Source organism: Microcebus murinus, chromosome 16 (assembly GCF_040939455.1).
Source record: "Microcebus murinus isolate Inina chromosome 16, M.murinus_Inina_mat1.0, whole genome shotgun sequence".
Classification (NCBI taxonomy): Eukaryota; Metazoa; Chordata; class Mammalia; order Primates; family Cheirogaleidae; genus Microcebus; species Microcebus murinus.
In genome coordinates, this window is record NC_134119.1 from 63,262,604 (window position 1) to 63,287,587 (window position 24,984).

At 55.8% G+C, this 24,984-nt stretch overlaps 1 protein-coding gene and 1 long non-coding RNA gene across 3 annotated transcripts; both read left to right on the forward strand.

Moving 5' to 3' along the window:
* The first annotated feature begins 753 nt into the window (after positions 1–753).
* On the forward strand, positions 754–24,875 carry LOC105869450 (cell adhesion molecule CEACAM4-like). 2 transcript variants are annotated; one of them, XM_075993137.1, is made up of 8 exons: positions 754–958; positions 1,864–2,223; positions 3,708–3,828; positions 4,073–4,090; positions 4,728–4,780; positions 5,131–5,162; positions 24,195–24,236; positions 24,511–24,875. In XM_075993137.1, the coding sequence occupies exons 1-8, from the start codon at positions 895–897 to the stop codon at positions 24,574–24,576; spliced, it is 756 nt and encodes a 251-aa protein (XP_075849252.1). In that variant the 5' UTR covers positions 754–894; the 3' UTR covers positions 24,577–24,875. The 2 variants fall into 2 exon arrangements, with proteins under 2 accessions (XP_075849252.1, XP_075849253.1); XM_075993138.1 differs by lacking the exon at positions 4,073–4,090.
* Positions 5,182–6,387, forward strand: LOC142861094 (uncharacterized). The gene is made up of 2 exons (XR_012912465.1): positions 5,182–5,681; positions 5,956–6,387. It is a non-coding gene; the product is annotated as an uncharacterized LOC142861094 (long non-coding RNA).
* Positions 24,876–24,984: the final 109 nt, after the last annotated feature.

Genomic DNA, 24,984 nt, shown 5'->3' on the forward strand with positions numbered 1-24,984 from the left:
AGACCCCAGGTGAGTGAGCACCGAAAGGCTGAGCCCATCCTGGCCACAGAGGCAGTCAGGAGTCAGCACGGGTCTCTCCAGCCTGAGTCCCTGCTCTGCCCTGCCTGTCCCCGACTAACCAACCAGCACAGGTCCCTCCGCCCAGGACACAGGAGAGCCTGACCCTGCACACCTCCAGGAGGGACAGTTCCCTCTGGGACTCTGGGGTCCTGGAAGCTGTGACCAGGCTAAACCCAATGAGAGAGGGAGGGTCCCTGTCACCAATCGTCACTCAGCTTGCCCGATGCATGGCGGGGTGCAATCCCTGTGACAGACTTCCTGGTGGAGGCCCCGCCCTGCTCCTGCTCTGAGGAACCAGGTGGGGATGGGAGAGGGCAGCAGGGGTGGGGCTCCCGGTGCACCCCGACCCGGAGCCGTGGGGACCACAGGACGCTGAGGGCACAGGGCTGTGCTCACCCAACTAACAAGATGTGTGTGTGTGTGTGTGTGTGTCTATATGTGTGTTTGTGAGTGTGTCTGCCTTTGTGTGTCATACTTCTGTGTGTGTGTGTGTGTGTGTGTGTCTGTGGCCCGCAGGTTGGGGTGACAGAATTCTTGCTGAAAAAGGTAAAGGCCTCAGGAGTTTTCAGGGCCCTGAGATGTGGACAGAAGAAAAGGGGAAGGAGGGACAAGGAGGCAGGACTAAGAAGGGAGGGGACGGGGAGGGGACAGGGAGGTGTCCTGGGCACAGACCCCGCCCCAGCCCCATGACCCTGGGAAGGGCTCCTGCCCCATAGGGAGGCTCAGCACAGAGGGAGGAAGGACAGCAGAGCTGACAGGTCGGAGCAGCCGTGCTCGGAGCGTTCCTGGAGCTGAAGCTCTTCTGCACAGAGGACAGAGCAGGCAGCAGGGACCATGGAGCCCCCCTCAGCCCCTCCCTGCAGAGGGCGCGTCCCCTGGCAGGGGCTCCTGCTCACAGGTGAGAGGATGATGCCCTGGGGTGGGCAGGAGGAGGGAGCACAGACACTGGCTGGGGTCTCCTGGGGAGGACGGGGCTCTGAGAGGGACAGAGGACTTCTATTGGAGCCTGATAACGGGAGGGGACACCAAAGGGAAAGAGGAGGTCACAACAGGAAAGTAGCATTGAACTAAAATTGGAAAGGGGCAGGACAGACTCAATTGCTCTGTGTTCTCAAGGTTAATCATCAATGGTCACTAATTTTAAAAATGATAAAAACTATATTAGGGTGACGCTTGAAATAAACATAAGAAGGGGCACTAAACATGGCCCTTACCCACCAGTGTCAGATACTATCTTTATATTCATTGTAAAATAAACAGCAGGACATGCCAGGCCCTGAAAACACTCGTTCACTCACCCCAGCTCTGCAGCCTGTCCCAGGCTCTGGGGCACAACAAAGGTCAGACACGTCCCTGCCCTCACAGAGCTCACGTCCTAGTGGGAGGAAGACAGACAAGCAGAGAGATCTCGAATGTGAGGCCAGCTGTGGACAAGTGCCACAGAGGAAACAGGCAGGAAAAGTCAGGAAGGGAAGACCCAGGGTCCCTAGAGGAGGTGGCCAGGGAAGGTCCCTCCCAAGGACGCCCCTGAGTGTGAGCAGGGATCTGAGGGCAGTGGGGGGTGAGCCGTGCAGACACCTGGGAAGAGGATCCCAAGCAGGGGCATGGCCAGTCCAGAGGCGCTGGAGTGATGGTGGTCACACTGCTGACCTTGACCCAGAGCACACTCACACACACTCTCACACACTGACACACTCATGCCACAAAGCTGAGGGTGAAGAGACCTGCTCCAGACCCAGGGCCCATCTTTCCATCCCAATTCCAAGGCCCCAATATGGATTGATTCTCTCTCCTCTTTCCTAGTCTCACTTTTAACCTTCTGGAACCCGCCCGCCACTGCCCAACTCTCTGTGGAATCCGTGCCGCTCAATGCTGTGGAGGGGAAGGACGTTCTTCTACTCGTCCACAATCTGCCACAGGATGCTTTTAGCTATGTCTGGTACAAAGGGGACAAGGCAGACATCCACTATGGAATTGTAGAATATATAACAGTCACTCAAGAAAGCATCATGGGGCCTGCATACAGTGGTCGAGAGACAATTTACCCCAACGGATCCCTGCTGTTCCAGCATGTCACCCTGAAGGACACAGGATACTACACCCTACAACTTATAAGGGAAAATTTTGACAATGAAGCAGTAACTGGACAGCTCCGCGTGTACCGTGAGTGATTCCCTGTGACCTCTCGGTGTTGGGGGGTCAGTTCTACTTGAGGCACACGTGGTGCAGGCTTGGACTGAGCCTGCCTCTCCCTCTGCATCATGTCCCAGGGTGGGGTTTGGGTACTTAGTACAGGACACACACAGGGGGGACAAACGTCAGAAGATCAGATTCCTTTCCTGTGTCCACACCTGCAGACATTCCCTGCAGGGGAAGGACCAGTGTGACAGGTAACTCGCAGGGGACAGTCTCAGACCAGCCCCTGTGCCCTCCCCGTGGACATGGCCCTGAGAAGGACCCTGTAGGACCCGATCAGGGCCTGGCCTGAGAGGGCCCCTGGGATCCTCACAAGAGCTCAGGCCCAGGGCTCCTGGGTCCATCCCGTGGTTCCCCGGTGGCCAGAGTCTGCAGGTCACAGAGGAGGCAGCTGTCCCGGGACCACAGTGTGCTGGGCACAGACCCTGTCGGGAGGGAGGCTGCTGGGAGTAGAGATGTGAGGTCTCCACGCCAGTCAGCTCCAGCATAAGTGACCCCTCAGGCTGGCCATGAAGTGGGAGTGACCCTGGGTCCCTCCACCCATTGGCTTGTGTATGTCACTGCTGGGGCAGGTAAGGCGACCTGAGCCAGGAGGAGCGGGGACTCCTTCAGAGCCTGCGGAGCAGCGGGACAGTCCAGGCATTAGACTAACCCAGCCGGTACCAGGTTCTCATTGCGCAGGTGTTCCACCTTGAGCAAGACGCTCCACCTCCTGAGCCTCAGTTTCCTTATCTGTAAAATTAGAACACCTGGATCTCAAAGTCACTGTGAGGGCGGTTATTAGGAGATTAATGAAATTAAAGCCCTTAGCACAGGGTCATACCCAGTCAGTGCTCAGTCAATACCACAAACTGGCACTCTTAGTTTTATTAACAGTTTTAATAGCAGCCAAGTGAGGCAGCTTGCTGTTTGTTGTCACTAGTTCTGTGATCTTCATTGACTTACTGAGCACTTTAAGTCTCAGATTCTAAATCTGCAGAATAGGGGTGACACCCCCTCGCTACGGTGAGGGCAGGATCAGAGGGGGGTCGGGAAGTTGTTTCCCCCTGTGCCTGGCACCAGAAGGCTCCTGCAAACAGCCAATGACCCTCATGACCACGGATGAGCACCGACCTGGCTGGGAAGGGGCTGCCGTGAACACTGTCACACGATGGAAAGAAAAAACAGGGAGAGGCGGGACGTGACAGGACAGTGGCATTAAGGGCACCAGGGCAGGGGAGGTCCAGGCTGCGTGTGGAGAAGGTAGAGTCCGAGCAAGTCCACGGCGTCACCTGACAACTGAAGATGATGCCACCACGGAGAGCAGGGGAGTCGGTTATGGTGACAACACCACAAGGGGCACAGGGACATGGTGGCATTTCCTTCCTCCCTAACCACATCCCTTCCTGCAAGGCCCCTTGTGGTCTCCCCAGGAGCAGACTTGGGGCTCATCCCGTTTCTTCTCCTTTCAGCAAAAGAAAACGCCCCGGGCGTCCCTGTGTGGGCCATCGCTGGCATCGTGATCCAGGTCCTAGCCGGGGTGGCTCTGGTGGCCGCCCTGGGGTGTGTCCTGTTCCTCAGAAGGACTGGAAGGTACCAGGGCTTCCCCCTTCCTCGTCCTGTCCCCAGCTGAGCCAGGCAGGAGGACGGAGACCCCGTCCTGTGTTCTGGGCCCGGCTCTCCCAGGCCTCCCGAACCCCGGGGGTCCTTCCCTCTCGTTCCATCTGGCCCCTCCCTCGCCAGCTGCTGGCCCTGGGCTGTGTCCTCAGCAGCGTGGTCCTCTGGGAGTGAGGCACAGTAGAGGACAGGCCCTGAGTGTGTTCTGGTTCCCTCGCAGCTCCCTGCAGCTGCCTGGGTAAGTGCTCAGTGTCGGCGCCCCCTGCCGTCCATTGCAATCCGCCCACAGGGAGGGGTGATTTACAGGCTCAGGGGCTGAGGGGGTTCTGGCCAGGGTCCCAAGTGGAGAGAGGGAGAGCCTGGACTGGTTGGGGGTCAGCGGCCGGTGATCCTGAGACGGCAACACCTGGTGGCAGCAGACACGTGGAGGCACGTCCTGCAGTGTCCTCATGTCTGTTGCCCAGGTGGGTGGAGAGAGGCGCCAAGGCTTGGTCACATGTCGGTCTGTTTTGGCCTGAGCCAAGGGTCTGGCCACAGCAGGGACAGCGATTTCAGGGAGGATCTAAGAGTCCTGTGTCTTCCCCAGGGTCCTGAGGCGAGGCTGGCCAGGCTTTGCCTGCAGGGCCGGGACCCTCCCCTCAGTGCAGCCCTCCTCTGGCCCACATCCGCCTCAGGGTCCTTCCCTCTGGGCCAGGACACATGTGGCTCTTAAGGCCTTAACTCAGCTCCCTCTCCTGCCCCCGCCACGGAGCTGATGGGGAAAGGGAATCTCCACGCCCCTCCCTGGAAATGAGATCCCTTCCCTGTCCCCTGTTCTAACTCTAAACTTGTGAATTTAACCCTGCACCCTCACCAATAAGCCTGACCTTTCCTAGGGCGGGTGGCCAGCATGACCTCAGGGACCAGCAGCCCCCCAAGTCCACCAGCGGTGAGTGCCCTTCCCCCGCAGGTGTGGCTGAGCCCCAAGGCCTGTCCCGCAGGGTCCACTCCTGCCAGTCACCCCTTGGGGACTCTGACCCTTCCATGCACCCCAAGGAAGAGTCTCATGAACATCAGCACAGGAGACCCTGACTGGCTGGGTCAGCCTCGAGCTGTGGCCTCTGGGTCACAGGTCACCTCCTTAGCCTCACTTGCTCACGAGTCCCCTATGGTGGTGGGAGGGTCTCTCCCAGGAGACGTTCTCTCCCCCATTCTCTGGGAATTGAGGACCCCATGCCGTCCTGGAGGAGGGGCCCAGGCTCTCCCCACCCTGGAGCTAACACCTGTCTCTGTCCCCAGGACCTGCTCCCTCAGAACACAGCACCCCCTCGGTAAGCCTGTAGGCTCCTCAGCCCCTTCTCAAGGGGACCCCAGCTGTGTAGGCTCAGGGCAAGGGGACTGTCAACCCCCAGCAAGACCCTCCCTACCCCAGAATGGCCAGGACAAGGTTAGGCCCACACTAGCCAGGAGCTGGGCCTGTCCTCTGGGCAAGGACCACCCACGCTCTTCCCTGACCCACCCTGAGGAGACCCTGGAGTCCAGCAGGTGCAGAGGGGGTGCTGGGAGTGTCCCTCAGGGTCCCGGGTTAACAAGGGTGCAGGGAGGGCACAAGGTAGGGACTGGGGTGTCGTGTCCAGGCAGAGGGGATGAGCTCAGGATGCAGAGCTGGTCTCTCCTGAGAGGAAATGACCCACATAGACTCGGAACGTAAGTCCTTGCTGGTCAGAGACAAGACCCTTCTCGTCTCAGCCCTAGCCTCTATGACCCTCCGTCCCTGTCCCCTGATGTGGCTCTCTCTCCCCACCCAGGGACCCCAACCTAGCCCCAGGACAGCCAGCCACACCTATGAGGTGAGTGTGGCCCTCCATGTTCTGGTCCCACAGGCCCCCGGGGACCCAGGATCTGTCCCCACCCCACACCTGGCTGAGCTTCGAGACTCAGGAAACTGCAGTGGAAACAGGAACAAGGGGTGGTGAGCAGAGCAGGGAGGGGCCTGGGAGCAGGAGCCCCCTGAGCACAGCCAGGTTCAGCCACACAGCAGCCCGCTGGGCCCAGAGCTGGGAGACACCACTCTTTGCTCTGAGAAGCCTGCAGGGGTCAGAGGCCTCTTCTTTCTCTCTGCAGGAATTGCTGCACCCCGACACACACGTGTATGGCCGCATCAACCACAGAGCAGATGTGGCTTCTTAGCTTCCTCCAGGAACTGCCCCTGTGGGCTGAGAGTCCCCTAAGTCCCCAACCCTCTGGAGGGGGCAGTTCATGGAGCCTGAGCCAGAAAATCAGCTGAGCCCTGGGCAGACTCTGGGTACTTGGGCTGCAGATCGGGGTCCCTCCTAGCACCTTCCTTCATGCAGCAAGAACAGCAAGGAGCTCACCCAGGCTGCAGCGGGGGAGGGAAGTCGTGGGGATCGGCGAGTCAGGGAGAATAGGCTGGGCTTGACCTTGGGGGCTGGATGGCAGCAGAGGTGAGTTCTGTGTGTCTGTCCCCATCCTGGAGACCTGGACTATCATTATTGGAGTCACCTGCATACTGGTTAAATGTCAATACTCTCACGATCTCCTGATCTCTCATTTAATTTGTAAAGTCTTTTTTTTTTTTTAACCATGCGACAAATTCGTAGATTCTGCAGATGAACATGTGCCCATCTTTGAGAGGCCCTTCTCTTGTCCACCACACTTCTTAAGGCCATCTTCACTCTTTGCTCATTGCTCCTTACACAAAGCACATTGGCAGCCTGGACTTGGTCATCCTGACTATGGTGTCATTTGCTGCAATAATATTTATAGCCCCTCCAGGTCCAGAGAGAGGGAGACAGAGGCCACTGCATGTTCCCCCATACCTCTCCACCTGCTCTTTGGTAATAATGATCAGTTTTTTTAAATGGAAAGATTGTAAGCCATAGTTCTGTTTTGAGAGGGAGGGTGGGAGAAACAGAGGAGAGAGAGAGAGAGAGAGAGAGAGAGAGAGAGAGAGAGAAAGAGAGAGAGAGAGAGAGAGAGAGAGAGAGAGAGAGAGACTGCCACTGACTCAGCTCAGATGTAACTGGAAAATCCTAACTCACAGGCCCCTCTGCAGTCTCTGCTCCTCAGGACCACGGACAGTGACTCTGGGACTTGACTTCCCAGGGGCTGCAGCAGGGAGCAGGCAGGTGTATGTGTGTGGGGGGGGGTGGGGGGGGGACTGTAGGAAAAGCCAGCCATTCTATTCTACCTGAGAAATACGCAAGGAGGGAAAATCTGAGTCTTCTCTAATTTCTCTGATTTGTGTATTGTGACCCCGTTGCACGTGTCAGGATGTATGACTGTTGGCACATCCATTGCCACTCCCTGCAGGGCTGATTTTTGCACCCAGAGTGTGACCTTGGCGAGGCTGACAGCCCATGCTGGCCTCATGGAGTGTCTCCCTAGCCCAGAGACTCAAGTCACTGTCTCTACCTACGACACACTGGGAACATTCCACGATTAATTTCTGAGCCCCCGTGCCTGACCTTGGAACCTCACCCATCACCCAGCCAGGAGCAGCCCCTGAACACAGCGTCCTGCCCCCGACCCCCGCTGAGCCCCAGGAAGCTGAGCTGAGCTGGGCCTCCAGGCTACTCTGGCAGCTGGTCCGGGCTGAGCCTTGTCACCCCCATTTCATTCATTCCTGCCCATGTCACACCCACAGAGCAAACTCAGGTCCTATAGACCCAGCCCTGCCCTTCCAGGGACTCAGTCCAGATGATCCAGTGTGTCTGCTGGTCACACACAGCACTGAGGAAGCTCAGTGTGAGGTCACCTGGGTGCTCAGGGGTGGGGTGCCCCTGTGACCTGGCTGGGTCAGGGCCTTGCCTCACACCCTGCATCTGAGCAGCCACCAGGGTCCTCTGGGCCCTGTCCTCACACTCAGTGTCTCTTTCCTGGGTCACACTCGTCACCTCTCCTGGACACAGCCACAGCTCTGATGGGTGGGGTTGAGGCTCCGTCTCCCCAGTCCTTCCCACTCTGCCCACGTGAACCTGCTCAGCCCCATCCAACCCTCCCCTCACCAGGGCCTTGTGCTCTGGGTCCCTGGACACCCGTGCCCACGTCACGCAAACTTCAGAACAATGACAACCACCCAGTCCACACACGCCCACCCAAGGCAGGAGTCCAGGGAGCCTCCCCAGGTGGGACACCTGTGGCTCGCACACTTGAGGCTTCCACGTGCAGGGTGTCCTCATCCACCCCCTCCCTCCCTCCCCGGGTCAGTGGGCACCACAGGCTGCCTCAGGCCACCAGCCCCGTCCCCCAGACCACTCAGTCTATGCTGACTGTCTGCATGGGGGAGATGTGGGGAACAGCAGGCACCCGGAAACCCACCTACCCAGGCACCACCACAGCCCCCCCCTCCTCACATCCATGACAGGGACAGACACACAGAACTCACCTCTGCTCCTGTCCAGCCCCCAAGTCCAATCCCAGCCCATTCCCCCTGACTCCACTCCCCACGTCTTCCCTCCCCAGCTGCAGCCTGGATCAGCTCCTTGCTGCTCGTGCTCCATGGAGGCAGGTTCCAGCCTTTCTGTCACTGCCTGGGACGCTCTCCCTTCCCTCTCTCCTGTGAGCCCAGACCTAGCCGTCCACCTGCCAAAGTCACCAGCCACCTGCTCCCCTCCATCTTCCCCGCCTCTGCCCATGGAGGTGACAGCCCCTCCTGGATCACCCACTGCTCAGTGTGGGCCTTGGGTGTAATCACAGGTTCTGCAGGGGTCAGCTGGGCTCAGGTCACCTGTGGGACCAGGACCCCCAGAGGGACCAGCAGAGGGAGCTGCTCAGGGCGTCTCAGGGGCCCTGGCATCTGATCTACACCAGGGGTGTGGCCAATAGCTCTTCCTGAAAGGATGAGTGGCGGACAGAGGGTGGACACAGGGACATGGGAGCTTTCCACCCAAAGAATTATTCCCAGAAAGGAGAGGAGACGGGAGATGGATGTTCTCATACACTCCTGCAGACTGCTGTTGACCAGTGTCCACTTCTGAGAGCCTCCCCGAGCTGGGACTCTGAGAAGGCAGGACTGCGCCTGTGCTGCCTCTGCTCAAGCCAGCGACCAGCCCCCAGCCTGGCACAGGGTGTCCCATAAAAGCATGTGGAATGAGTGAGATCCAGGATCCACACTGCACACGGGAGAGACAGGTACGAGGATGGTCACTGCAGCATGGCCTGTCAGTGCCACCAGGGAGAAGCAGCCTCGAGCCCGCAGAGGCATGTGGGTAGAGCATCAGAGTGTAGCCATGCAGTGGAATAGTGGGGACCAGTGAAACACATGATTGGAGCAAATCCTCATGTACTAAGGAAGCATGTTTTTATAAAATAATGTTACCAAGCAATAATATAATTCAATAATGTTTGGCTACAAAAACTATGAGTGGGACAAATGAGGAAGTGTAGGAGGATTCACACCAGCTGCAAACAGTGCTCACACCCTGGAAACTGAGCTGGGGCAGAGGCGGAGTTCGGGGTCTAGACACCGTATTGCACATGTTCGTATTGCTGGAATTTACAGCAAACATGCTTTCCTATGTGATTTCTCAAACAACAGATGAAGCCATTGAAATGACCCAGGAAGAGTGTGACATCCTCAGGGCTCAGAGCCCAGACCTCCATCCTACCCCCGCACTGCTGAGTCCCCTCTGAAATCCCTCAGAGCAAAGAGCCCCTTAGGTGATGTGGCGGGAAGATGACGGCCACCCTCTGAGCCAGAAGAACATGGCCAACGTGCCACTGCAGGGAAAGGCCTCATGCCCATGTCACCCTTGAACTCTCTGTGCCCCAGGAAGATCCAGGGGGTCCTAAGGTGGCCAGGCCCTGCCCTGCAGAAAGAGGCCATTGTCCATGTCTGCCCAGGGGTCAGTGGCCAGAGCACTAATCCGAACCCTGATCTTTGCCTGGTGCAGGACCCAAAAGGTCCTGAGCCCTGACATGGTCACTGTGCCTCTTTCCTGATGGAACTGTCTATGGCTCCCACTGTCTGCAGGACCAGATCCCCACCCCCACCCTGCAGGTGCCCCTGGATAATCATCTGCCGCACAGCATCCTGCCCCAGTGATAACTGTGCCCTGAGTCCTCAACATCCCCACTGAGCTTATTCCGGAGATAAGCGTTGGCAGACCTCATGCATGCCAATGGCTGTCGCTCGATTTAAAAGTAATTACAAGAAATGTGGGTCCAGCACAGTGGCTCACTCCTATAACCCTAGCACTCTGGGGGGGTCAAGGCAGGGGATCGCTTAAGGTCAGGAGTTTGAGACCAGCCTGGGCAAGAGCAAGACCCAGTGTCTACTAAAAATAGACAAAATTAACCAGGCATGGTGGCGTGTGCCTGTAGTCCCAACTACTCCGAAGGCTGAGGCAGGATAATTGCTTCAATGCAGGAGGTTGAGGTTGCTGTGAGTTAGAGTGATACCATGGCACTCTAGCCCAGCCACCACAGCAAGACTCTTTCAAAAAAGAAAGAAAGAAAGAGGCCAGGCACGGTGGTTCACACCTGTAATCCTAGCACTCTGGGAGGCCGAGGCAGGTGGATTGCTCGAGGTCAGGAGTTCAAAACCAGCCTGAGCAAGAGTGAGACCCCATCTCTACTATAAATAGAAAGAAATCAATTGGCCAACTAATATATATAGAAAAACTTAGCCGGGCATGGTGGTGCATGCCTGTAGTCCCAGCTACTCAGGAGGCTGAGGCAGGACGATTGCTTGAGCCCAGGAGTTTGAGGTTGCTGTGAGCTAGGGTGATGCCACGGCACTCACTCTAGCCTGGGCAACAAAGGAAGAGGAGAGGAGAGGAGAGGAGAGGAGAGGAGAGGAGAGGAGAGGAGAGGAGAGGAGAGGAGAGGAGAGGAGAGGAGAGGAGAGGAGAGGAGAGGAGAGGAGAGGAGAGGAGAGGAGAGGAGAGGAGAGGAGAGGAGAGGAGAGGAGAGGAGAGGAGAGAGAAAAAAGGTGCACTGAAATAAACGAAGCAACAAGGCATCAGACTGTGCAAATCTGAGTTTAGTGTAACCTTGTTCAGGAAGACTAGGATCAGGAAAGGCTGTGAGGCTGGATGTGGTGGTGGCACATGCCTGTTATCTCTGCTGCTCAGGAGGCTGAGGCGGGTTGGGAGGAACCCTTGAGCCCAGGAGTTTGAGGTTACAGTGAGCTATGATGATGCCACTGCACTCTAGGCTGGGTGACAGAGCAAGATCCTGTCTCCAAAACAAAAAAAGGAAAGACTCTGAAAGAAAAGATATGGAATGTGATGTACCATTGCAATTTTGTTTAGACACATGAAAAATGTTTAAAGGATGATTTTTTTAAAATAAAAACTGCTCGTCATACTTTTCCTTCTACATTTTCCTCACTGTCCACCAGAGGGCGGCAAAGTCACCCACAGCCCAGAGTCTCCGGGGGCCTGACCTCCCTCGGCACTGCCCACAGCAGCCAGATCAACTCAGTCTACTTTGTGCACCTACAGTTGAATGGTCAATCTCATGTCCCTAATCCTTGGATTTTTCTACCCAGATGTCGAGGGTTCTGCAAGTGAGTTTAATGAGGACTATTCTCACCAGGGTGGGTGTGTTTCACATGGTGGATTTTTTACATCAAGACTTTTTGTTAACTGTGGTAATATATATCTAACATAAAATCTATCATTTTAACCATTTTTAAGTGTACAAATTAAATGAAATTAACTATATTTACAATGTTACATGACCATCGGCACTATTTTTTTTCAGAAAATTTTCATCACCCCAAGTAGAAACTCTACAGTCATTCAATCATAACCCCCACATTCCTCCTGCCCCTAGACCCTGATAATCTGTAATCTATGTTCTGTCTCTATGAAGTTGCCTGTTCTTGATATTTCACACAAATAGAATCATACGACATATGTCATTTTGTTTCTGGCTTATCTGCTTACTACACCCATGTGGATTAATAGCATGTGTCAGAGCTTCGTTCCTTTTATGGCTGATTAACATTCCGTTGTCTGTTTATACTCTATTTACTTACCCCTTCATCTGCTGATGTGCAATTGGGTTGTTTCCACATCTGACTTATTGTGAATAATGATGCAATGACCATTCCCATGCAAGTATTCATCTGAGTCCCAGTCTTTAATTCTTTGGGTATATATCTAGGAGTGAAATTGCTGCTTCATAAGATCACTCTATGTTTAGCTTTTCCAGGGACAGCTAAACGGTTTCCCATATTGGCTGTGCTATTTTATTCATATATTCCCACCAGCGATGCATGAGGATTTTAAATTCTCCACATAATGCCAACATTATGTTATTTAACATTTTAAAAGAATTATAGCCATTATTATAGGCATGATGTGATATCTCATTGTGATTTTTTTTTTTGAGGCAGAGTCTCACTCTGTTGCCCGGGCTAGAGTGCCATGGACTCAGCCTAGCTCACAGCAACCTCAAACTCCTGGGCTCAAGCAATCCTCCTGCCTCAGCCTCCCGAGGAGCTGGGACTACAGGCATGTGCCACCATGCTCGGCTAATATTTTCTATATAGTTTTAGTTGGCAAATTAATTTATTTCTATTTTTAGTAGAGACTGGGTCTCACTCTTGCTCAGGCTGGTTTGGAACTCCTGACCTTGAGTGATCTGCCTACCTCGGCCTCCCAGAGAGCTAGGATTACAAGCATGAGCCACCTTGCCACCGTGCTCGGCCGTCCTTGTGATTTTGATTTGCATTTCTCTAATGATTAATGATGTTGAGAGTCTTTCCCTGTGCTTCTTGACTATTTGCATATCTTCTCTGGAGAAATGTCTGCTTAAGTCCTTTGCCCATTTTTTTTAATTGGGTTGTTTTTTTATGTTGTTGAGTGGGTGCAGTTCTTCATATGTTCTAAACATGAAAGCTTTATGATGTCTATGATTTGCAAATTTTTTCTTTCATTCTTTGGATGGTCTTTGCACATTGTTGATAATATCCTTTGATGCACAAAAGGCTTTCATCTTGATAAAGCCCAGTTTATCTATTTTCCCTTTCGTGGTTCATACTTTTGTGTCATATCTAAGAATCCATTGACACACCTGAGGTCATGAAGATTTACCCTCATGTTACTCAGAGTTTTTTATGGGTTTAGTTCTTATATTTAACTCACTGATCTGTTCTGAGTTAATTGTTGAATATGGTGAGAAGTAGATTCCAGAACTTCATGCTTTTGCAGGTGGTTATCCAGATGTTGCAGCACCATTTACTTGAAAACATTACTCTTCCCTTATTATCTTCCAACCTGTATCAGTCAGGTTCTCCAGAAAGACAGAAACACTAAGCTATAAATATAATTACAGAAACAGAAACAGTTACAGATATGAGAGGGGATTTATTAGGGGAATTGGCTTATGTGAATATGGAGGCAAAGCCGACCCAGGACTAGCTGGAGAGCCAGGGAAGTCGGAAGCACGAAGCAGGCCAAGTCCAAAAGCCTCAGGACCAGGGAGGCAATGGCGTGACCCTCAGGCCTGAGAACCTGGAGTTCTAATATCCAAGGGCAGGAGAAGAAAGTGTCCCAGCTCCACAGGGAGAGAGAGACAGACACACAGACACACAGACAAACAGACACAGAGAGAATTCACCGTCCCTCTGCCATTTTATTGTATCCAAGCCCTCCGCTGAGTGGACATTGCCCCCTACACCCTGCACTGGATGCAGGTGGGCAGCCTGGGGACACAGTGAATGGGACCCAGCTGACCTGACCCTGCACTCTCACCAGGGGTCAGCGCCCACCCCTGCCCAGAGAGTCAGGGCCAGCTCTCACCATTGGGAGGCTGCTCAGCCTCTCTGCGGCAGCCCTTACATGTCTTTTCCTCCAGGGGGCGACATCGGGACACCGAAACACTGAGGGAATTAATTCCCCCATGGAAAAATCTAGCTTTGGCTGAGGAGGTGGAGATGGAGTCTGATTTCCATCCCCTGCTCCAGTAGACCCTTCTGGTACTTCCCACATGCCTGCTGTGTCCTGCTGGATCCTTCCAGGGGCCTCTAGGTCCCTTCTCTACCAGGGGTCCCTGTGCACTCACTCCTGGCACCCTCCATGGGGAAGGTGGGGTGACCATAGGAAGGTGAGCCGGACAGAGGGTAGAGACCACTCAGGACAGTCAGGGAGAACATGGACAGGCCTGAGCCAAGGAACAGACACCAGACACAGAGAGGGAGGGTCTCCCTGACGCCCTTCCCCAAGGACAGTGGACACCAGAGGCCCCCCACCTCCCTGCACCACAGTCCTCTCTGCCCGGGACACCGCCCCCCCACACACCCAGGAGCTGCAGCCCCTCCTGACACTCCCAGACCTGGGGCTCTGTCTCTGGGTCACAGGATAGGACAGTGACTCTGGAGATAGAATCAGCTGCCCTTTCAGGCCCCCAGAGCCTTCCCTGCCACCAGCCTGCCGGGTGTCACCCTCCTCCCCAGCGCACTAGGGAAAACCAGAAGACCTGGAGCCCAGCTGACTTTCTGTGTTGCAAAGAGAAATAAACCCTGGTCTGATCCACGGGCTCTCTGTGTGGCGCTGACAGACCCAAAGCCAAGACACAGGTCAGTGCTGGGGAGAGAGGATCCAATCAGCCTTGCTTCTCAAAGTGTGGACTGCAAAAGCAAAACACAGAGAGAGGGAAAGGAGGAGGAGGGACAAGGAGGCAGGATTGAGAGGGGAGGGGACAGGGAGGTGCCCTGGGCACAGACCCCGCCCCTGACACACATGACCAGCCAAAGCTCTGAGCCTGGGAGGAGGCTCAGCACAGAGGGAGGAAGGACAGCAGAGCTGACTCGTTGGAGCAGCCGTGATCGGAGCGTTCCTGGAGCTGAAGCTCTTCTGCACAGAGGACAGAGCAGGCAGCAGGGACCATGGAGCCCCCCTTGGGCTCTCCCGGCAGACGGCGAGTCCCCTGGCAGGGGCTTCTGCTGACAGGTGAGAGGGACGATGCCCTGGGGGTGGGTGCGAGGAGGGAGCACAGACACTGGGCAGGGTCTCCTGGGGAGGACGGGGCTCTGAGAGGGTCAGAGGACTTCTGCTGGAGCCTGAAGAGAGGAGGTGACACCAATGGAAAAGAGGAAGTCACAACAGGGAAGTCACATTGAACTGGAATTGGAAAGGGGCAGGACAGTCTCAATTGCTCTGTGTTCTCCAGGTTAATCATCAATGGTCACTACATTGGTAATACATTGGAAAATGGTCATAACTATAACAGGGTGACACTTCAAGTAAACATAACAAGGGGCACGAAACATGGCCCTTACCCACCAGTGTCAGATATTATCTTTATGTTCATTGTAAAATAAACAGCAAGACATGGTGGGCCCTGGGAACGCTCATTCACTCACCCACAGGTGTCCGCAGCCTGTCCCAGGCTCTGGGACACAACAAAGGTCAGACACGTCCTGAGCTCATGGAGCCCACATCCTAGAGAAAGGAAGACAGACAAGCAGACAGATCTCGAATGTGAGGCCAGCTGTGGACAAGAGCCACGGAGGGAACAGGCAGGGAAAGGTCAGGAGGGGAAGACCCAGGGTCCCTAGAGGAGGTGTCCAGGGAAGGTCCCTCCCAAGGACGCCCCTGAGTGTGAGCAGGGATCTGAGGGCAGTGGGGGGTGAGCCGTGCAGACATCTGGGAAGAGGATTCCAAGCAGGGGCATGGCCAGTCCGGAGGCGCCAGAGTGATGGTGGTCACACTGCTGACCTGGACCCAGACCACACACTCACACACGCACTCACAGACACTCACACTCACACGGTCACATACACACACACACACACACACACACCCCAAGGCTGAGGGTGAAGAGACCTGCTCCAGACCCAGGGCCCATCTTTCCATCCCAATCTCAAGGCCCCAATATGGATTGATTCTCTCTCCTCCTTCCTAGTCTCACTTTTAACCTTCTGGAACCCGCCCGCCGCTGCCCAACTCTCTGTGGAATCCGTGCCGCTCAATGCTGTGGAGGGGAAGCACGTTCTTCTAGTCGTCCACAATGTGCTACAGGATCCTTATGGCTACAGCTGGTACAAAGGGGACAGGGTGGGCAGCAACTATCAAATTATAACATATGTAACAGTCAGTCAAGCAATCAGCACGGGGCCTGCATACAGTGGTCGAGAGACAGTTTACCACAATGGATCCCTGCTGTTCCAGAACGTCACCCTGAATGACACAGGGTACTACACACTACAAGTTACAGGGAAAAATCTTCAAAATGAAGAAGTGACTGGACAGTTCCACGTGTTTCGTGAGTGCTTCCCTGTGACCCCTGGGTGTTGGGGGGTCAGTTCTATTTCACACACACGGGGATTGTCAGGCCTGGACAGATCCTGCCTCCCCCTCTGCATCATGTCCCATGGTGGGGGTTGGGCACTTAGTGCAGGACACAGACGGGGGAGGCAAACGTCAAAAGATCAGAATCCTTTCCTGTGTCCAGACCCTGCAGACATTCCCTGCAGGGGAAGGACCAGTGTGACAGGCAACTCAGCAGGGGACCAGTCTCCCTTCAGCACCCTGTGCCCTCCCCATGCACATGGCCCTGACAAGGATCCTGTAGGACCTGGTCAGGGCCTGGCCTGAGGGGCCCCCTGGGATCCTCACAGAGAAGCTCAGGCCCAGGGCTCCTGAGCCCAGGTGACCTGTAGCCCATGGCCAGGGCTGGGTTTTGGCCTCCTGACAGGGGGCCACAATTTACCAGCTGTCCAAGGGCCATGGCTCCTGGACCTGGTTACCAGCCAGGGCCGAAACCCACAGCCTCCTCTGGGCAATCACAATGCCCAGAAAGTCACCGAGACTCAGTGTGGATGGCACACGGACAGCCTCCTCAGGCCATCAGCTCACTGCCCTGGGGGACCTAAGAGACCTCAGGGAAGTCAGTGTCCCCAGGGGGAGGAACAGAGGACAGAGGACGCTCCTGGAAGCTCCTGTCCACCAGGGATCAGGCCGGGAGGCTCTCATGGATGCAGCAACAATCGATGCTGTTTATTTGGGCAGCTCCTCTGCACGAAGCTTTAGGTCAGGTAATTGTGAATATTTTAAGGTTAATGCACAGACAAGAAAGCCAGAGACCATTTACCATGTATCCTATTATACTGAGTGGAAACTGAGGCACAGGGCAACAGAATCATTGAAATAGAGTCACACAGATAATGACTGAAGATCAGAGTCACAGGAGGCCTGTCTGCAGCCACAGCCTCAACCTCCCTCAACTCCAGGGGCCTTATTAGGCATCCGGGGACCCCAACACCAGTGGTGGGATCAGCTGCATCTGCAGCTCAGAGGGAAATGAGGAGCAAATGGAGAATTATTTAGTTTCACTCTAGAACTAAATCACCTGCCTCAACAAGCAGAGTCAGCGTCAGGAATGCCCAGGGTCCCCTCAGCCACACACCCACCACTGGACTCTAAACCAGGTGCTTCTTGGTGTGTGCATTTCACAGCCACGGAAGGTACAGGAAAGGACGTGGCTTTCTCTCTCCCCACTCACACCCTGCTCTAGCACAGGGTCTGACATGTGACATAATCTCAGTAGTTCTCTGATGAAGGAGGGAGGGAATGAATGAATTAGTGAATGAATGATCCATGTCCTCTGCAGAGACTGGATCCTGGATACAGAATCCTAGGAGGTTCTGACTCTGCCTGTTCCCTGACCCTCAGGGGCTGAGACCCAAGCTCCATCCCTCTGACCCCTGCCCCTAAAGCCACCAGGAACTGTCTCATGTGAATCAGGGGCTTCCCGGCTGTGGGGGTTTCAGGTCTCCCTGGTACTAGTTCTGGGGTCTCTGAAGTCCTTGGAACCCCCATGCTCACTGCCACGGCGTGTCTGGCTCTTTCTGCTCTTCCGTGTTCCTCATCTTCCTTCCCCTTCATTCCAGCCGGGACTGCGCCTGCCCTGCACAGCTTCCACCATCTTTAGGCTTTCCTCTGGCACTTCCACCAACAACAGTTGCCTGTGCTGGTCCCTTCCCACTCCCTGTGGCCTGGCCCACCTCCTAGGCAATAGTAAAGGCATGGAAATCAAAGGGAGCAGCCGCCCCTGCCAGGCTGCATCGTGAGCGAATGTCCCCAGGTTGGGGGAAAAGGGGCTTCCATTATGTCCCCACCCAGGGCTCTTTCTCTCTATGAGGTTGACACATGGGGCAGGCCATAGGACAAGAACAGGCAACTCATTCATGTATTTTGTACACAGTCTGACCAGGGGTCAGAGGAGCAGGACAGGCCTGCAGCCCTCAAAGCCACAGGCTCATTTCACCCACTGACTCCTGACTCCTGCCTCGTCCTGGCCTGGGCTCACGTCCTCCGTGGTTGCCGGGACCTTCCCAGGTGGAGCTGGCCAGACAGGTGCTGTCTGAGGGGTGACAGCTTGCTCCACAGGCACCTGTGTCCCTCCAGATGACATGGTTACAAGAAGGTGGGGTCCCTCAGATGGTGACATGCACAAGCCAGGGCATCTCAGTTAGACTCTGCCCAGTGTGGACAAATTTGATCAAACCCTAGTTGTGCTTCCTGAGGTCAAGAAAAAGGAAGAACACATTTCCCATGCCTTGTTGGGCTCCTCCCCATTTTGGCTAACTGTCAGCAGAAATGATGGTCATGAAACTCTTTCTAAATTTATTACCATCACACATATCACTTCTCCTAATTTGGTAACATTCTTCTGTTTTTATTATTGAGACACCTCACACTTCCCTCTGACCAGTTCTGTCCTCGTAACAGGGCTCACACGTCTCTCTCTACCCAGGGAGTCACTGATTCCAAACTGACTTCAGCATCTTTCTTTGAGCGTAATGTGACCTGCTGGACTTCAGAGCTTGGTCCAAGACCTCATCATGCTCTCTAGAGAAATATTCCTCCCAGCAATTGGTCTTAGATCCTGAGTACTAATAATACTTTTCAGATACGGAAGAAACTTAACTTCACATATTCCTAACCCATCTGCCCAACACACGAAGTCCATGAGGCCAGATTCCAGCACGTTTGTGTTACCCCCTTTCCACGAGTCAGGTCTGTGTTTGCAAACGTCCATGTGTATTTCTGGAATGATCCACACAGAGTCCTCATATGCACTCTGCAGAGGGAGAAGGGACATTAAGGACCAATGGCAGGGAACATGGCTCTACTCCAAACCCACCAGCTCCTACCTGTCCCCTCAGTCTTTTCCGAATCATTCCTTGGACTCTGCTCTACCTTTCAGGAGTCACTGGCTCATGTCAGTCACCATCAAGCAGCTGGGAAACACTGCCCCAACCCGTGGCCCCACAGCCTGACTGCTGAGCTGGTCTCCAGGCTGGCTCCTGCTCTCCCTGCCTTATTTGGGCTCAAACACCCAGTCCCAGGCCAGGCTTCCCAGTAACCACATGGTCTAAGGACAATGGGAAGTCCCCTCAGCACCCATCTCTGGGATATCTGAGGACAGCCTGAGAGAAACACACCTAGGGGGGCAAAGTGGGACTATGAAGCTAGAGGGGACCTAATGCCCGCACATTCCAGGTGAGGACCACAGGGTCAGTCGGGCAGTCAGGGAAGGACCAGGAGAGGCGCCAGGGTGGGGGTGGAGGGGCACTCTAGCTCCAGGTCCTGTGTCTGTCCACCACCCACTGCTGCTGCTCAGGTGAGAAAGTCTGTGCATCTCCCAGACACAGAGCAGGTGGCCTCACGTTCTCTGACCCTCAGTTCGTCCTGCGTCTGTCTCGTGACACACGCACCTGCCTTGGTCTTTTAATCACTCGGGTTGGCTGAGAGGTGAGAGATGCCAACCCTGATTGAGGGATGATTTTAGAGGAATTAAAGGTAGCACACAGGGCAACCTCTCTCTGTTATCTGCACAGCGGAGTTACCCAAACCCTCCATCACAAGCAACAGCTCCAGCCCCGTGGAGGATGAGGACTCCGTAGCATTAACCTGTGAACCTGAGACTCAGGACACCACCTACCTGTGGTGGAAAGACGGCCAGAGGCTCCAAGACAGTGACAGGCTGGTGATGTCCCTGGACAACAGGACCCTCTCTCTTCCCATTTCCCTGCAGCCTCACTTGGGGAAGGCTCTGGCAGCACAATGTAGCCAGACTCAGGCCAGGCCATCTGGACACCTTCTGCACATGGCCCGTCCCAGCCCGGATGGGGTCACAACAGGGCCGGTCACCAGGCCAGCCGGGAGCAGAGCAGGGAGCAGAGCTCCGAGATGCTCACCCCTCCTCTGAGGGGGTTTCATCTTCTCATTTGGGGGAAAATAATGTGAGCCTGTTTTGAAACCTCCTATCTTCTTCGTAGCTCAGGGAGAACGTAAAAAAAAACCAGGGAAATGGGAAGAGAGAGAGCCTCAGGGCAGACTCCTGAGAGTGTCCTGGCTCTGAAGTCACCAAAAAACATAAAGCTGTGGACACAGCACCTGTGACCCACTGCAGAGAACAGCGAGTGATGCCCCCGTGGAGAAACAGAAAGATCCACTTGTGAGTCTCGGCAAGGGCGGAAGTGGCAGCTCCAAAAGTTTCTATCTGCAGAGAATGTAAGAGTCTCAGCCTTTTATTAACACCCGTCCACAGACCAGGAAGTGAAAGTCCTTCAGATTGAGAAATCCTTGAGGTTGCAACTTGTTCAGATACAAGGTCATGAAGACTGGCTGGGCCTTCTTCATTCCTAATAAATGATTTAGTGGAAGAAAGCACCTCTTTTGTGTGTAGAGCGACAGCACTAGGAAGGGGCCTGATCCCAGGAAGCTCTAGGAAAAGGTCACACAGTCGATGGGAGAAACATCGCACCTGACGATGAGGCTGCAGGACATGTGCGCTGAGAAAGGGTCCCGGAGCGGATGCCACAGAGATGTCCAGGGGAGAAGTCAGGGGTCATCCTGGGGCCAGAGGGGAGGTGCCGCCCTCTCCTTACAGATCATCACCTGAACAAAGACACCTGACCTTCTACAGAGGGTCACAGTGTCCCCTGGGTGGTCACCTTTGCACAGCTCCCTGTGGGGCCTGACAGCTGGCTGAGACCTCTGAGGAAGGGGCATGGCCCCAGGCCCAGGCCACTCTCAGTCCTCTGCTTGTCCACAGAGCCACAGCCAGTGGCACAGCCCTCCATCCACGCCAGCAGCAGCACAGTCACGGAGGACAAGGACTCTGTGGTCCTGACCTGCCTCACAAATGACACTGGAATCTCCATCCGGTGGATCTTCAACAACCAAAGTCTGCAGGTGACAGAGAGGATGCAGCTGTCCCAGGGCAACATCAGTCTCAGCATAAACCCTGTGGAGAGGGGGGATGCCGGGGAGTATCAGTGTGAGGTCTCCAACCCAGTCAGTCACTGCCGAAGTGACATCTTCAGGCTGACCGTGGAACGTGAGTGACCCTGGGTCCCTCCACTCCTTGCTTCCCTAATCTCACTGCTGGGGGATGTAAAATGATCCAAGCCACAGGGAGGGGGACACTCTCCCAGAGTCTATGGAGAAACGTGGTCCATCCAGGGATTAGACTCGCCTGGTCATTCTCTTCGTTCTGATGCGTTCCAGGTGTTTTACCTTGACCTTGATCTTGTTTGTGCAAGACACCCAAACTCTTGAGTCCCTGTTTCCTCACTGTAAAACTGTATGAAATATATTACAAAGAATACAGATGACAGGATCATCGGGCGAGGTGTGAGGAGCGTCCGAGCTCTCCCTGGTGCGCCACCCTCCACGAACCTCCATGGGTTCAGCTATCGGAAGGTCTCTGAGCCCAGCCCTTGTGGGTTTCTATGGAGGCGCCATTACTCAGGCATGATTGGTTGAACCATTGGCTATTGGTGGTCATGGTGATGTCCGGTCTCCTCCCCACCCAGAGGCTGGGGTGCAGCTGAGAGTGCCACCCCTCTAATCCGGCCTTGGTCTCTCCAGGGACCAGCCCCATCCCGAAGCTGCCCAGGGGCTGCACCCCACAGGCAGTCATCAGCACACGAAGACATTGCTTTTTAGAAGTCCTCAGGCAGGAATCACAGTTGAAGGCCAAAAACATACTTCACAATATCACCTTGCTACGGTGAGGGCAGGATCAGAGGAGGGTCGGAGTTGTTTTCCCCTGTGCCTGGCACCAGAAGGCTCCTGCAAACAGCCAATGGCCGTCATGGCCACGGATGAGCACCGCCCTGGCTGGGAAGGGCCTGCCGAGAACACTGTCACACGATGGAAAGAGGAAACAGGGAGAGGCGTGACTTGGAGGACAGTGGCATTAAGGGCACCAGGGCAGGGGAGGTCCAGGCTGCGTGTGGAGAAGGTAGAGTCCGAGCAAATCCACGGCGTCACCTGAGAGACTGAAGATGATGCCACCACGGAGAGCAAGGGAGTCGGTTATGGTGACAACACCACAAGGGGCACAGGGACATGGTGGCATTTCCTTCCTCCCTAACCACATCCCTTCCTGCAAGGCCCCTTGTGGTCTCCCCAGGAGCAGACTTGGGGCTCATCCCGTTTCTTCTCCTTTCAGCAAAAGAAAACGCCCCGGGCGTCCCGGTGGGGGCCATCGCTGGCATCGTGATTGGGGTCCTGGCCGGGGTGGCTCTGGTGGCCGCCCTGGGGTGTGTCCTGTTCCTCAGAAGGACTGGAAGGTACCAGGGCTTCCCACTTCCTCGTCCTGTCCCCAGCTGAGCCAGGCAAGAGAAATGAGACCCCGTCCTGTGTTCTGGGCCCGGCTCTCCCAGGCCTCCCGAACCCCAGAGGTTCTTCCCTCTCGTTCCATCCGGCCCCTCCCTCGCCAGCTGCGGCTTGGGCTGTGTCCTCAGCAGCGTGGTCCTCTGGGAGTGAGGCACAGTAGAGGACAGGCCCTGAGTGTGTTCTGGTTCCCTCACAGCTCCCTGCAGCTGCCTGGGTAAGTGCTCAGTCTCGGCGCCCCCTGCCCTCCATTGCAATCCGCCCACAGGGAGGGGCGATTTACAGGCTCAGGGGCTGAGGGGGTCCTGGCCAGGGTCCCACAGTGGAGAGAGGGAGAGCCTGGACAGACTGGGGCCAGCGGCCCCAGATGCTGACGGCAGCGCCTGGTGGCCGCAGAGACGTGGCTCCACGTCCTGCAGTGTCCTCATGTCTCTTGCCCAGGTGGGTGGAGAGGGGCGCCAAGGCTGGTCACATGTTGGTCTTTTCTGGCCTGAGCCAAGGGTCTGGCCACAGCAGGGACAGCGATTTCAGGGAGGATCTAAGAGTCCTGTGTCTTCCCCAGTGTCCTGAGACGCGGCTGGCCGGGCTTTCCCTGCAGGGCCGGGACCCTCCCCTCAGTGCAGCCCTCCTCTGGCCCACATCCGCCTCAGGGTCCTTCCCTCTGGGCCAGGACACATGTGGCTCTTAAGGCCTTAACTCAGCTCCCTCTCCTGCGCCCACCACAGAACTGATGGGGAAAGGAAATCCCCACGCCCCTCCCTGGAAATGAGGTCCCCTCCCTGTCCCCTGTTCTAACTCTAAAGTTCTGAATTTAACCCTGCACCCTCACCAATAAGCCTGACCTTTCCTAGGGCCAGTGGCCAGGATGACCTCAGGGAGCAGCAGCCCCCCAAGTCCACCAGCGGTGAGTGCCCTTCCCCCGGGTGTGGCTGAGCCCCAAGGCCTGCCCCACAGTGTCCACTCCTGCCAGTCACCCCTGGGGGCTCTGACCCTTCCATGGACCCCAAAGAGGAGTCTCATGAACATCAGCCCAGGGGACTCCGACTGGCTGGGTCAGCCCTGACCTGTGGCCTCTGGGTCACGGGTCACCTCCTCAGCCTCACTGGCTCACAAGGCTCCTATGGTTGAGAGGGTCTCTCCCAGGAGACGCCTCTCCCCCATTCTCTGGGAGCGAGGACCCCTGACTTCCTGGAGGAGGGGCCCAGGCTCTCCCCACCCTGGAGCTAACTCCTGTCTCTTCCCCCAGGACCTGCTCCCTCTAACAGAGGCACCCCCTCGGTAAGCCTGTCCCCTCCCCAGCGGCTTCTCAAGGGGACCCCAGCTGTGCAGGCTCAGGACAGGGGGACTGTCAACCCCTGCACAGACCCTCCCTACCCCAGAACGGCCAGGACAAGGTTAGGCCCGCCCTGGCCAGGAGCAGTGCCTGTCATCAGGGCCAGGATCACCCTTGCCCTGTCCTGATCCACCCTGAGGAGACCCCTGAGTCCAGCAGGGGCAGAGCGGGTGCTGGGAGTGTCCCTCAGGGTCCCAGGTTAACAAGGGTGCAGGGAGGGCACAGGGCAGGGATGGGCTGTCGTGTCCAGCCTGGGAGGCTGAGCTCAGGATGCAGAGCTGGTCCCTCCTCAGGGGAAATGACCCACAGTAGACTCGGAAAGTAAATCCTGGCTGGTCAGAAACAAGACCCTTCCAGTCTCAGCCCCAGCCTCCATGACCTTCCCTCACTGTCCCTTGACGTGGCTCTCTCTCCCCGCCCAGGTCCCCCGACCTGACCCCAGGACAGCCAGCCCCACCTATGAGGTGAGTGTAGCCCTCCATGTTCTGGTCCCACAGGCCCCCGGGGACCCAGGATCTGTCCCCACCCCACACCTGGCTGAGCTTGGAGACTCAGGAAACTGCAGCAAAAATGGGAGCAGGGGGTGGTGAGCAGAGCAGGGGGGGGCCTGGGAGCAGGAGCCCCCTGAGCACAGCCGGGTCCAACCACAGAGCAGCCCGCTGGGCCCAGAGCTGGGAGACGCCGCCCCCTGCTCTGAGAAGCCTGCAGGGGTCAGAGGCCTCTTCTTTCTCTTTGCAGGAACTGCTGCACCCTGACACAAACGTGTACGGCTGCATCAACCACAGAGCAGATGTGGCTTCTTAGCTTCCTCCAGGAACTGCCCCTGTGGGCTGAGAGTCCCCTAAGTCCCCAACTCTGTGGAGGGGGCAGGGTGTGGAACCTGAGTAGAGAATCCGCTAAGCCCTGGCAGGTTCTGTGTCCTGCAGCTGGGGACGGGGGTCCCTCCTGGTGTCCGCAGTCCTGGACAGGCTGCCAGGGCTCTGGCAGGGCCAGGATAAGGGCTCCTGTCACCACAGGAAGTGCAGCTTCCAGGGACAGTGAATGGGGCTCGTGGCACCAAGGACCACCTGGAAAGGGCTCAATAAAGAGGACCCTTCCTTCGATGGCTCTGTGTCTGCTCATGGAGACTTAACAGAAATTGACACCCTCTGTGTGCTCTGTCCCGGGTCACAAAGGGAAAACGTGACCCTTACATTACCCCTACCCCAGTCT

Excerpts from the sequence above, each read along its gene's own strand:
- LOC105869450 (XM_075993137.1), top strand. The coding sequence starts at position 895 with ATGGAGCCCCCCTCAGCCCCTCCCTGCAGAGGGCGCGTCCCCTGGCAG. Across the intron at positions 959-1,863 it reads GCAGGGGCTCCTGCTCACAG|TCTCACTTTTAACCTTCTGG; the intron begins GTGAGAGGATGA and ends CCTCTTTCCTAG. Across the intron at positions 5,163-24,194 it reads CAGAACACAGCACCCCCTCG|GTCCCCCGACCTGACCCCAG; the intron begins GTAAGCCTGTAG and ends CTCCCCGCCCAG.